Genomic DNA, 13935 nt, shown 5'->3' on the forward strand with positions numbered 1-13935 from the left:
ATGGAGGGAGGGAGGGAGGAATGTGAAGGAGGGAGGGAGGAAAGTGATGGATGGAGGGAAGGAGGGAGGAAGGAAAGTGAAGGAGAGAGGGAGGAAAGTGAAGGAGGGAGGGAGGGAGGAAAGTGAAGGAGGGAGGGACGGAGAGAGGAAAGTGAAGGATGAAGGGAAGGAGGGAGGAATGTGAAGGAGGGAGGGAGCAGAGTGACGGATGGAGGGAAGGAGGGAGGGAGGAAAGTGAAGGAGGGAGGGAGGAAAGTGAAGGAGGGAGGGAGGGAGGGAGGAAAGTGAAGGATGAAGGGAAGGAGGGAGGAATGTGAAGGAGGGAGGGAGCAAAGTGACGGATGGAGGGAAGGAGGGAGGGAGGAAAGTGAAGGAGGGAGGGAGCAAAGTGACGGATGGAGTGAAGGAGGGAGGGAGGAAAGTGAAGGAGGGAGGGAGGAAAGTGAAGGAGGGAGGGAGCAAAGTGACGGATGGAGTGAAGGAGGGAGGGAGGAAAGTGAAGGAGGGAGGGAGGAAAGTGAAGGAGGGAGGGAGGGAGGATAGTGAAGGAGGGAGGGAGGGAGAGACACAGTGAGAATACAAAAGAGGAAAATGTGATGGGAGAAGCAACCAGCCTACATCACATTCTCAAATCCATATCGTTATTTTCAATAATTTAACTAAAGTGATTATTCTTGTTCCTTTACTGCCACGATGGTAAATGGCAGCAGAGCAGATGGCCTCAGATTCAATTCCTGGAGTTTTCTGAGCAAGCTGATCTCAGCTATAGGGACAGGTGGGGACGGCAATTAGTCTCATATAACAGACTGAAAGATCCCCCGCAGTTAAAAAACTTCCTCATTCTCCTGTTTCCATTGGACAGTGAGTGACAGCCACAAAATGAAATATATTATCCGTGAAAACAATTCCCCACAACAAGTGAGAGCTGGAGAATATCCACCAGGTTTCACATTCCTGACTGATGGAAAATGTGTGTGTGTGCATCCAGTGTATGTGTGTCTGTCTTGTGTATGTGTGCGTCTGTGTGTCCCATGTATGTATATGTGTGTATGTCTACTTCATGTGTGTGTCCAGTGCATGTGTATGTCTGTGTGTGTCCAGTGTATGTCCAGTGTGTCTCCAGTGTGAATGTGTGTGTGTGTAGATATCTGTGTGTGTGTGTGTGGCTAGTGTGTGTGTCTGTATGTAGATATTTGTGTATGTGTCCAGTAAACGTGTGTGTAAATATGTGTGTATGTGTCTAGTGTATGTGTGTATGTAGATATTTGTGTATGTGTCTGGTGTACGTGTGTGTAGATATTTGTGTGCACTTGTATAGTGTATGTGCTATTTGTGTGTGTAGTTCTAATGTATGTGTGTGTAGATATTTATACGTGTCTAGTGTATGTGTGTGTATGTAGATAGTTGTGTGTATGTATATATTTGTATGTGTGTACATGTGTGTGTTTCTGTGTGTGACACAGTGTGTCAGTGTTGATAGTTATCATAGATCATAGAATTTACAGTGCAGAAGGAGGTCATTCGGCCCATCGAGTCTGCACCGGCCCTTGGAAAGAGCACCCTACCCAAGCCCACACCTCCACTCACCGTAACCCAGTAACCCCACCTAACAATTTTGGACACGAAGGGCAATTTATCATGGCCAATCCACCTAACCTGCACATTTTTGGACTGTAGGAGGAAACCGGAGCACCCGGAGGAAACCCACGGGGAGAATGCACAAACTCCACACAGGCAGTGTGTGGAGGCTGGAATTGAACCCGGGTCCCTGGCGCCATGAGCAGCAGTGCTAACCACTGTGCACTTCCAGGGCTTAGGTTGCAGGCAACTTGAAATGAAAATGAAATGAATATCGCTTATTGTCACGAGTAGGCTTCAGTGAAGTTACTGTGAAAAGCCCCTAGTCGCCACATTCCGGCGCCTGTTCGGGGAGGCTGTCTACGGGAGTTGAACCATGCTGCTGGCGTGCCTTGGTCTGCTTTAAAAGCCAGCGATTTAGCCCAGTGAGCTAAACCAGCCCGCCTGAAGGCACGTTTGCCAGTGGTGAAGTGATTAACATTGGGTTGTGCTGGAGGCCAGAATGGTAGTATTGTAAATATTTTGGAGGGTTGTCGGGCTGGAAGGTGTTCGAGAGACAGGTAGAAACATTTGGCACCAAAGGGACCAGGATCTGGGATCTTTCTGCACATTCTTGCTTCCCCCCCCCCCCCCCCCCCGGAGGCAAGTTGATTGAACTTGGTGGAAAATGTAGCGTTGCTGTGTCGTGCATACCTTTCATTACAGTTCCTTTCATCTGTGGTATTTTGCTTCATTACTTATTCTATTATTAGTTGTTTGACCCTTTTTAATCACCGTTTTCTGCGCCCCCCCCCCCCCCCCCCCGACCCCCAACCTTCCAGTTGAGACTGGGTGCACCCTGTCTAGCCTCCTGGGTGAAAGGTCCCACAGTACACTTTTGAAGAAGGGCAGGGGAGTACCAAAGATTTGGACCCTGTTTAGAGCTGGATATTGGGCGCGAACCAATGGCCAACCTGCCCCGGAAAAGCAGCTCACCGCGGTGTAGCGTGGCCGCTCAAAGTCGGGAGATCCCACTCCCGGATCTAACCCGCTCGCAACGCCTTGCGAGATTCAACACAATCTGGCGGGACATTGCGATGTGAATCGGGGTAGGACCACTTTTTAGCAAATCTGCATATTACAGCGAGGCAGTAAGCCTCACTCTAATGTGCAGATTCCTGAGGCTTTGGGATTCAATCCATTCGCATCTGAAGCCTCAAGCGAGCGCTGTTCAGCAACGCTCCCCACGTCTGAGAACAGTGATAGCAAGAGTAAAGATGGCCGCCCAAGTGTGTCAGAACTACCACAAGGACTGTGAGGATGCTGTTAACAAACAGATCAACCTGGAGCTCTATTCCTCCTATGTTTACCTCTCCATGTCGTCTTACTTTGACCGGGATGATGTTGCCCTGCGTCACTTTGCTGAGTTCTTCAAGGAGCAGTCACACGAGGAACGGGAACACGCTGAGAAACTGATGCAATTCCAGAATAAACGTGGAGGCCGCATCATCCTGGAGGATGTCAAGAAACCAGAGCAGGATGAGTGGGGCAATGGTCTGGAGGCAATGCAGAGAGCTCTGCAGGTGGAGAAGAATGTGAACCAGAGTCTGCTGGATCTGCACAAACTCTCCTCTGGGAACACCGACCCTCATTTGTGTGACTTCCTGGAGACTCACTACTTGGATGAACAAGGGAAGATGATCAAGAAGCTCGGAGATCACATCACCAACCTGAAGAGACTGGGAGCCACTGAAAATGGCTTGGGAGAGTACCTGTTTGAAAAGCTCACGCTGGACTGACTAGGGTTCTGTTTTTCATTGTATGAAATGTAATCCAAAATAAAGTACTATAATCACTAAAAAAAACGGTCCCCACAAACAAAGAGCTGTCCTCGACCGAGTGGTGCAGACTGGCACATTCCAAGGTCCAGGACTACGTGCTGAGGGACGCACTCAAGCTTGGGGCAGCCGCCGCCAAGGCGCAATGGGGAAAGACCACATTGTAAGGTCTTACCAGAAAATATACACCGAGGGGTGGGTAGCAGTGTAAAACCCCTCAGTCTGTGTCATTAACACTCCAATGTATAAAAGAAACATGACGATGTAAATATTTAAGAAAGAATTGTAACATAAAGAGGGATATGTGTGTAATGTCATCCCAATTGAATGGAAGAAAGTTAAGTGAATGTGTAACTTTGATGGAAATGTACAGTCAATTCAATTCGAAATGTTCTGTAATTTTTATTAGCGATTTTATGAATAAAGTATATTTTTTGAATGACCAGATGAATGGCACTTGTGGGGGTCACCAAGGGGATTGGAGGCCTCTAGTTGCAAGCCCTCTGGGTGGAGTGGTGCCCTGGCACTGCTGGTGCTACCTGGGTACTCTGGCGATGCCAGCCTCGCAATCTGGCAGTGTCACCTGGGCACCATGGCAGTGTTGCCAGGTTCACACTGCCAGGTTGGTGGTGCAAAGCTGCCATTATTTTGTGCGCGTGGGATCAAGCAAGGGTTGCCCAGTGTGGGTGCTGGGGTTGCTGGGGTCCCTCCCATATTGCGTCTGGGCTGGGGGAGAGGTCGGGGATTGTTTAGGTGGCTCGGAGATCGGGGTGTCATTTAAAACTGGCATCCTGATCTCTTGCTTCAATTGGGAGTCCCGGTGAGTGGAGCTCCCCACTGTACAAAACGGGGCAGTAGGCGGCCTCGGCAGCGTGTTCCCATTCAGGCCCTTTATTCAGCTCGAGCTGAGTTGAATAGCCATGTGTATCTCGGCACTGCGAGAGTTTAAAGAACTCAAAAATATTGCTCCAAAGTTAAAGTCATAGTGAATTTAGAGTGAGTTTTCTGAACCTCAAGGGAGATCTCAATCGTGGAACGACATCGAGCAAATGTTCAGAAGTCTGCTGCCCACATTCTCCACTTTCATTTTGTATACAAAATTATGAGGGGCATAGACAGAGTGGATAGTCAGAGGCTTTTCCCCAGGGTAGAGGGGTCAATTACTAGGGGGCATAGGTTTACGGTGAGAGGGGCAAGGTTTAGAGTAGATGTACGAGGCAAGTTTTTTACGCAGAGGGTAGTGGGTACCTGGAACTCGCTACCGGAGGAGGTGGTGGAAGCAGGGACGATAGGGACATTTAAGGGGCATCTTGACAAATATATGAATAGGATGGGAATAGAAGGATACGGACCCAGGAAGTGCAGAAGATTGTAGTTTAGTCGGGCAGTATGGTCGGCACGGGCTTGGAGGGCTGAAGGGCCTGTTCCTGTGCTGTACATTTCTTTGTTCTTTGTTCTTTGAAAAGAAACCTCTTTGCAACTGAACCAGCTCTATCTTTGTTGAGGAATCAGTGGCAGCTCTTCACTGGAATGCTGGGTCTATAAGGGTACTGTTGGGATAAAAGGGAGAGCGTGTTTGCGTTGGAATCTTCCCAACCCTTTTGTTAGGTAGTGTAATATGATCAATGTTTCTTAGTTAATGAATGTTTCATCTTTTTATTAAAAAGTCAGCAGCAAGGGCAGCACGGTGGCACAGTGGTTAGCACTGCAGTCTCACGGCGCCGAGGTCCCAGGTTCGATCCCGGCTCTGGGTCACTGTCCGTGTGGAGTTTGCACATTCTCCCCATGTTCGTGTGGGTTTTGCCCCCACAACCCAAAGACGTGCAGGGTAGGTGGATTGACCATGATAAATTGCCCTTAATTGGAAAAAATGAATTGGGTACTCTAAATGTATTTATTTTTTTAGTCAGCCGCAGACTCTTGTGATTGTGTTCAGTAAATGCCATCGACGGTTGAAGTAAAAATGATAACCCACCAAGACTCCTTCGGCAGCATCTTCCAAACCCGCAACTTCTCCCACTTGTAAGAACAAAGGTAGAAGATTCATGGGAATAACAGCAGACGCCATTTCCCTGGCCCTACACATCCCTGGAGCATCTCAACAACAAAGACTCCTACATCAGATTCCTGTTTATTGAGCACAGCTCATTGACATCAGGAAGCCAAGTATCGTACACACCCCTGTCTGCATCAATGGTGTCGAGGTGGAGCTTCAAATTCCCAAGTGTGAGGGCAGCACGGTGGCGCAGTGGGTTAGCATTGCTGGCACACGGCGCCAAGGTCCCAGGTTCGATCCCGGCTCTGGGTCACTGTCTGTGTGGGGTTTGCACATTCTCCCCGTGTCTGCGTGGGGTTCGCCCCCACAACCCAAAGATGTGCAGAGTAGGTGGATTGGCCACGCTAAATTGCCCCTTAATTGGAAAAAATGAATTGGGTACTCTAAATTTCTAAAAAAAGAAAAAAAAACTTTGCAACAAAGTCAACAGCCACCCTCAACGCGTACCCCCACCCTCCCTCTCCCGACCCCTTCGGTATGATGTCATCCACACTGCACCTCTATCCCCATCAGTGACTGGGCCCTGGCCTGTGATGACGGGAGCCTCCATACTCACCACCCGTCCCTGTCAACAAGGGTACCGTAAGAAGTCTTACAACACCAGATTAAAGTCCAACAGGTTTGTTTCAAAACACTAGATTTCGGAGCGCTGCTCCTTCCTCGGGTGAATGAAGAGGTGGGTTCCAGAAACAGATATATATACACAAAGCCAAAGATGCAATACGATACTTTGAATGTGAGTCTTTGCAATTAATTAAGTCTACAGGTCCAGACGGAGCATGGAGACAGGGATAGACAGGTTAAAGAGTAGTGAATTGGTAGGATTTCGCAAGCCCAGGCCAGATGGTGGGGGGTGAATGTAATGCGACTTGAATCCAAGGTCCTGGTTGAGGCCGCACTCATGTGTGCGGAACTTGGTTATAAGTTTCTGCTCGGCGATTCTGCGTTGTCGCACGTCCAGTACCGGTACCGGAAGGGCAGGACAATGGTGCCGTGATTAGCGCTACTGCCTCACAGCGCCGATGTCCCGGGTTTGATCCCGGCTCTGGGTCACTGTCCCATGTAGAGTGTGGTAGTACCAGGTATTGTTGTACCTAAGAGGCTGATGACCATTGGTTAGACCCAGGAGTCTACCATTGACTGTTGTTACGTAGCTCCGCCCTGACAGGCGGAGTATAAGAAACGGTGCCGTCCCAGCAGCCTTCACTTTCTGTACCGAAGCTGCTGGGGAACAAGTTCTAGTAGATTAAAGCCTTCAGTTATGAAATCACTTTGTCTTGAGTGTAATTGATCGCGCATCAATTTAATCTACTAGACTTAAGCTGGAAGGATGGATCTCTGAATCAAACCGGAGTGCCTTCAACTCAGCCCCCACGCGGAGAACTCAGCTGCAATATTTAAACACTGGCTGGCGTGCTTTAAAGGCTACCTTGAGACGGCCGGAGGCACCCCCACAGAGGGACAGAAAATGCATCTCCTGCGCTCAAGGGTCAGCCCTGGGATCTACACCCTTATCGAGGAGGTGGAGAACTATGATGCCGCGATCGAACTGTTAGAAGGACATTATATCCGCCCTGTAAATCAGGTCTACGCACGTCACCTGCTTGCAACTAGACGGCAAAGCCCCGGGGAATCGTTGGAAGATTTCTACCGGGCGCTACTGGTGCTGGGCAAGTTTCGGGGAGCGAGCACACGGAACTTTTAATCAGGGATGCTTTTGTAGCAGGTATGAGCTCCTCAGATATCTGCCGAAGACTCCTAGAAAGGGACACCCTGGGACTTAGAGAGGCACGGGCCCTGGCAGGGTCCATGGACGTTGCCTACAAAAACGCACAGTCCTATGCGCCCGACTGTGCGCCGGCCCCCTGGGCTGCGTGGCACCCCGCAGCGGCAGCCCCACAGGCCTTCCCCCTGACCCCGCAGGCCTGCGCTATGAGACGCCCCGCTAACGCCGCCGGGCCCCGCTGTTTCTTCTGCGGGCAGGCGAATCATCCCCGCCAGCGCTGCCCGGCCCGCACCGCCACCTGCAAAGGGTGCGGCAAGAAGGGCCACTTTGTGGGGGTCTGCCAGGCCTGCGCCGTGGCCGCGGTCTCCAGTGACTCCGGACCGCCGCGGCAACCCCCCCTTCAGGCCCCGACCAGCCAGCGCTCACCGCCACCCCCCTATCCTAGGGCCACGTGCGACCCACGGGCATGGCCACCTTTCCCCCCGGACACCACGCTGGACGGGTCGCGCCGCCATTTTGTCCATCGCCGCCGCCATCTTGTTCATCCCAGGACACCATGTGCGACCCATGGGTGACGCCATCTTGGATGGGGCCCCAGGCCCCCAGCACGGCCGACTACACGCTGCCCGATCAGATCTCACAACTGCTTCATCTGGCCTCGGTGGCACTTGACCAAAGTCGGCCCCGGACACTCGCAACAGCTACAATGACGGTCTTCATTAACGGCCATGAGACGTCATGCCTGATTGTCTCTGGGAGCACGGAAAGCTTTGTTCACCCCGACACGGTAAGGCGCTGTTCACTTGTTACCCACCCTGTAAACCAAAGGATCTCCCTGGCCTCCGGGTCACACTCGGTGGAGATAAAGGGGTTCTGCCTAGCGAACCTCACTGTCCAAGGCAGGAAATTCGACAATTTCCACCTGTACGTCCTGCCGCACCTCTGCGCGGCTACCCTCCTGGGGCTGGACTTCCAATGCCATTTGCAAAGCCTGACCTTTAATTTTGGCGGCCCTATACCTCCCCTTACTGTCTGCGGCCTCGTGACCCTTAAGGTCGACCCGCCTTCCCTGTTTGCGAACCTCACCCCGGATTGCAAACCCGTCGCCACCAGGAGCAGGCGGTACAGTACCCAGGACCTGACCTTCATCAGGTCCGAGGTCCAAAGGCTGCTGGGGAAGGGGTCATCGAAGCGAGCAACAGACCCTGGAGAGCTCAAGTAGTGGTGGTAAAGACCGGGGAGAAACATAGGATGGTCATTGACTACAGCCAGACCATCAACAGGTTTACGCAGCTGGACACGTACGCTCTCCCCCGTATAGCCGACCTGGTAAACAGGATTGCGCAATACAAGGTCTTCTCCACGGTGGATCTCAAGTCCGCCTTCCACCAGCTACCCCTCCGTCATGGGGACCGCCAGTACACTGCCTTCGAAGCAGATGGGCGGCTCCATCAATTTTTAAGAGTTCCCTTTGGTGTCACTAACGGGGTCTCGGTCGTCCAACGCGAGATGGACCGAATGGTTAACCGGTTCGGCTTAAGCGCAACGTTCCTGTATCTGGAACGTCACCATCTGCGGCCATGACCAGCAGGACCACGACACCAACCTCCGAAAATTTCTCCAGACCGCGAAAATCCTTAACCTGACATACAATAAGGATAAATGCGTGTTTAGCACCGACCATCTAGCCATTCTAGGCTACGTAGTGCGAAATGGAGTTATAGGCCCCGACCCTGAGCGCATGCGCCCCCTTATGGAGTTCCCCCTCCCTCACTGCCCCAAGGCCCTGAAACGCTGCCTCGGGTTTTTCAGCTATTATGCATAGTGGGTCCCCAACTATGCAGACAAAGCCCGACCCCTAATCCAGTCCACAACCTTCCCCCTGTCGACGGAGGCCCGCCAGGCCTTCAGCCGCATCAAAGCAGACATTGCAAAGGCCACGATGCATGCCATTGACGAGTCCCTCCCCTTCCAAGTCGAGAGCGATGCGTCCGACGTAGCTCTGGCGGCCACCCTCAACCAAGCGGGCAGGCCCGTGGCTTTCTTCTCCCGCACTCTCCATGGTTCAGAAATTCGCCGCTCCTCGGTCGAAAAAGAGGCACAAGCCATAGTTGAAGCTCTGAGACATCGGAGGCAATACCTGGCCAGCAGGAGATTCACTCTCCTCACGGACCAACAGTCGGTTGCCTTCATGTTCGATAATGCACAGCGGGGCAAGATAAAAAACGACAAGATCTTGCGGTGGAGGATCGAACTCTCCACCTACAACTACGAGATCTTGTACCGTCCGGGGAAGCTAAACGAGCCTCCTGATGCCCTGTCCCTCGGCACTTGTGCCACTGCACAAGTGAACCGCCTCCGATCCCTCCACGAGGACCTCTGCCACCCGGGGGTCACTCGTTTCTTCCACTTCATCAAGACCCGCAACCTGCCCTACTCCATCGAGGAGGTCAGGACAATCACCAGGGACTGCCAAATCTGCGCGGAGTGCAAACCGCACTTCTACCGGCCAGAGAGGGGGCACCTGATAAAGGCTTCCCGTCCCTTTGAACGCCTCAGCTTGGATTTCAAAGGCCCCCTCCCCTCCACCGACCGCAACACGTATTTCCTGAACGTGATTGACGAGTACTCCCGGCTCCCATTCGCCATCCCCTGCCCAGACATGACCACAACCACCGTCATCAAGGCCCTCCAGGGTATCTTCACACTGTTCGGTTTCCCCGCTTACATACACAGTGATAGGGGGTCCTCCTTTATGAGCGACGATCTGCGTCAATTCCTGCTCAGCAAGAGCATCGCCTCAAGCAGGACGACCAGTTACAACCCCCGGGGAAACGGACAGGTGGAGAGGGAGAACGGAACGGTCTGGAAGACTGTTCTACTGGCCCTACGGTCCAGGAATCTCCCAGTCTCCCGCTGGCAAGAAGTCCTCCCGATGGCCCTCCATGCCATCCGGCCGCTGCTCTGTACAACCACAAATCAGACACCTCATGAACGTCTCCTTGTTTACCCCAGGAAGTCCTACTCCGGGACCTCGCTCCCAACCTGGCTAGCGACACCCGGACCCATCCTGCTTCGGAAGCACGTGCGGGCGCACAAGTTGGACCCGTTGGTCGAGAGGGTCCACCTGCTGCAAGCTAACCCCCAGTGCGCCAACGTGGCGTTCCCTGACGGCTGGCAAGATACAGTCTCCCTTCGGGACCTGGCGCCCGCCGGAACGCCACGCGCACCTGAACCATTGCCCCCACCCCCACCCACTCCACAACACCTCACTGGAGGGTCAGTACTCCCGCCGCTCCTGCCTAGGCCCACCCACCCACCGACGCCCCCTACAGGCGCCCCCCCCACCCCACCCCCGTGTCAACCTTTTGCCCCAACAGCGCCGCCTAGGGGTGACGAAGCCGCCAGGGAGGCCGAAACCACGCTCCCGGAGTCGCAACCACCGGGACCCCCACCAGAATCACCACCGAAGCCCAGACGCTCCAGAAGGACGACCAGGCCACCTGATCGAATGATTGCTTCGCTGTGACTTTAACTGTGAACGAACACTTTGTAAATATCCTCGACAGCACGGTACCTCCATACCTGATCATACCATGTTAAAGGCGACTGTTACCACTGGCCACCACCCCCGCCGGACTCTTTTTTAACAGGGGGTGAATGTGGTAGTACCAGGTATTGCGGTACCTAAGAGGCTGATGACCATTGGTTAGACCCAGGAGTCTACTATTGGCTGTTGTACGTAGCTCCGTCCTGACAGGCGGAGTATAAGAAACGGTGCCGTCCCAGCAGCCTTCACTTTCTGTACCGAAGCTGCTGGGGAACAAGTTCTAGTAGATTAAAGCCTTCAGTTATGAAATCACTTCGTCTTGAGTGTAATTGATCGCGCATCATAGAGTTTGCACGTTCTCCCCGTGTCTGCATGGATTTTGCCCCCACAACCCAAAGATGTGCAGGGTAGGTGGATTGGCCACGCTAAATTTCCCCTTAATTGGGAAAAATGAATTGGGTACTCTAAATCTACAAAGAAAACAAGAGCACCGGTGGTTGCTGCAACTCATGTTAACGATCGGCTCCGTGGCCCCTGTCCTGTTTCTCCCAGTGGGGGTCTCCTGTGGCTCTCCTCACTGGGTGGGCCATGTGTTATCCTGCCAGCAGGGTGGCGCCTGGTTGTATGGTGGAGACAGACAACCTGTGTTGCCAGTCGCCTCCACACGCAGAGGTTTGCGGGTAGGTCGGACAGATGGGGGTGAGCAAGGGATGTGTGTGGCGGCTGGGCCCTTAGCAACAGTGTTATGTGGAGCCTGAGTTTGACACACATGCTGCGACAGCGAGCTGGTCAGCTTTCCTGGCCGGAGGCGGGATGGATGGGAGCAGGGGCGCAGTGGACAGGCATGACTTGGAGACAGCTCGTGATCCTGAGGGGGGGCGCTAGCTGATAGTGTCACTGGTGAGGCTTCTGCCCTGAGAGGGGCGGTTTGCCAGGAAGGGTTCCAATGACCACGGTGCATGTGTCCTCTGTTTGGGGTGAGCCCTGCTAATCCTCTGCTTCCCCTGCAGCGGGGTTGTGCTTCTGAGGAGTGCCAAGACCTGGTGTGCCGGCAATTGAACCTGGCCATGCCCATGTTGGGGTGTGGGGGTTTCCTGATGGTTGGGCTGGGTGGGTTCCCATCTGACCAGAAGTGCTCTGTGCAGAATCAGGATGCAGTGAGCAATCAACAGTCTGACCAGCCAGAAACCTGGAAGTTACAGCTAAGGGGAGGGTTCAAATGAAATAATGCAGCAATGGGGGTTTGTGCAAGGGCACCCGGATCCCGAGGGGGACACCCCGAGTCCTCGTACTTGGCACCAAGTTGTTCCCTGCTACTCCTCGAGGTCCAGGCAGACACCCTCCAACAAGCCTGAAAAGCTTGGCGAGTTTTCTTACCTTCTTGTTCCCCCCTCAATAACTCTGGTGCCCAGGCGTGTCCTGTAAATACTTGCACCAATGCCTGCCCACGTGACTCCCGCCTGAGATGAGTGGAGCATTGAGGAGGGTGTGAAACATCCGGTGTCCAGCCTGTTAAATCAATGCAAATCGTGGATTTGCATGGGGCAGCTGGCACAGAGCGCGGGGCGCGAACTTTGATGCCGCCACCAGTGGGGGACCAGAACATTGCAACAGGATCGGTGCCAGCGGGTGCCTTTCGCGTTTTATGCTCCACACAAAACATTCTCCGCCCAATCACGAATCTCACTGCCGGCATCGGCAGCGCAGATCCCTGCCTGGGACCCTGGCGATATTTCACCCTCCCCTTCCTTCCCTTATTGGTGCTGAGGCCAGTTGCTGTTGTATCAGACGGCATTAGCTAACTCATCACTCATTGAGGGACCCACTGCCCTTTCCACGTACCATTTCATTGGATGGTGCCCTGACAACCATTTGATAAAATGATGCCACTTATCATATCCATTGACCTGCCCTAGTGCCAGAGCAGTGTGTTGATGATGCAGGACGTTAGCGCTGGTGACAGCACCGCTGCCGCTCCCGCAGACTAGGTACACCACGAGTCCGGTGGTGGCGGCAACTTCGAAAATTTGGGGGCAGTGGAGACGCCACAAGGGTGAGGTAGAGGCTTCAGTTTGGTCCCCGATCTGAGAGAACCATCGGTTCGTCCCGGGGAGAATGGATGGAGGGTTCCTCAGCTGGCACAGGGCAGGAATTAGAAGGATGGGGGACCTGTTTTTAGATGGGACATTTGTGAGCCTTGGGGCACTGGAGGAAAAATTCGGGCTTCCCCCCGGAAATGCCTTCAGGTACATGCAGGTAAGGGCGTTTGTAAGACAGCAGGTGAGGGAGTTCCCGCTGCTTCCAGCACTCAGGATCCAGGATAGGGTGCTCTCGGGGGTGTGGGTTGGAGAGGGCAGGGTCTCGGCGATCTACCAGGAGATGCAGGAGGAGGAGGAGGCCTCGGTGGAGGAGCTAAAGGGTAAATGGGAGGAGGAGCTTGGGGAGGAGATAAACGAGGGTACGTGGGCGGACGCTCTGGGTAGGATTAATTCTTCCTCCTCTTGTGCCAGGCTTAGCCTGATACAATTTAAGGTTCTTCACAGAGCGCATATGACAGGGGTGAGGCTGAGCAGGTTCTTTGGGGTGGAAGACAGGTGTGGGAGGTGCTCGGGGAGCCCAGTAAATCACATGTTCTGGGCGTGCCAGGCGCTGGATGGGTTCTGGAGGGGTATTGTGAGGACGGTGTCTAAGGTGGTGAACACCCGGGTTAAGCCGAACTGGGGGTTAGCACTATTTGGGGTATCGGACGAGCCGGGAGTGCAGGAGGCGAAAGAGGCCAGTATTCTGGCCTTTGCGTCCCTGGTAGCCCGGCGGAGGATTCTGCTACAGTGGAAAGATGCAAGGCCCCCGAGCGTGGAAGCCTGGATCAGTGACATGGCAGGATTCATTAAACTGGAGAGGGTAAAATTTGCCTTGAGAGGGTCAGCGCAAGGGTTCTTCAGGCGGTGGCAGCTGTTCCTACACTTTCTAGCGGAGAGGGGGGGGGGGGGGGGGTGTACTTTGTGTTTTCTACTGTGTTTATTATTGCTTAATGGGGGGGTTGTATATTGGGGGAATTCGTGATGTAGTTGTAAGATGTTTATTTATGTGTTCTTTGTTTTTCTTTTTTCTGTAAGGGGAGTTTGTTGAAAATGTGTAAACATTTGAATAAAAATATATTTTTAAAAAAAGATAATGCAGGAGGTTTTATTGGAACCCACTGTTAACA

General features: G+C 53.1%; 1 protein-coding gene across 1 annotated transcript; it reads left to right on the plus strand.

Moving 5' to 3' along the window:
- Nucleotides 1-2834: 2834 nt before the first annotated feature.
- Nucleotides 2835-3356, plus strand: LOC140409790 (ferritin, higher subunit-like). Its single transcript, XM_072498004.1, has one exon. The coding sequence runs from the start codon at nt 2835-2837 to the stop codon at nt 3354-3356; it is 522 nt and encodes a 173-aa protein (XP_072354105.1).
- The last annotated feature ends 10579 nt before the right edge of the window (nt 3357-13935 follow it).

The sequence above is a fragment of the Scyliorhinus torazame genome, chromosome 1 (assembly GCF_047496885.1).
Source record: "Scyliorhinus torazame isolate Kashiwa2021f chromosome 1, sScyTor2.1, whole genome shotgun sequence".
In the NCBI taxonomy this organism is placed as follows: Eukaryota; Metazoa; Chordata; class Chondrichthyes; order Carcharhiniformes; family Scyliorhinidae; genus Scyliorhinus; species Scyliorhinus torazame.

Bases quoted from the DNA above. Each gene is read 5' to 3' on its own strand.
- LOC140409790 (XM_072498004.1), top strand. From the start codon at position 2,835: ATGGCCGCCCAAGTGTGTCAGAACTACCACAAGGACTGTGAGGATGCT.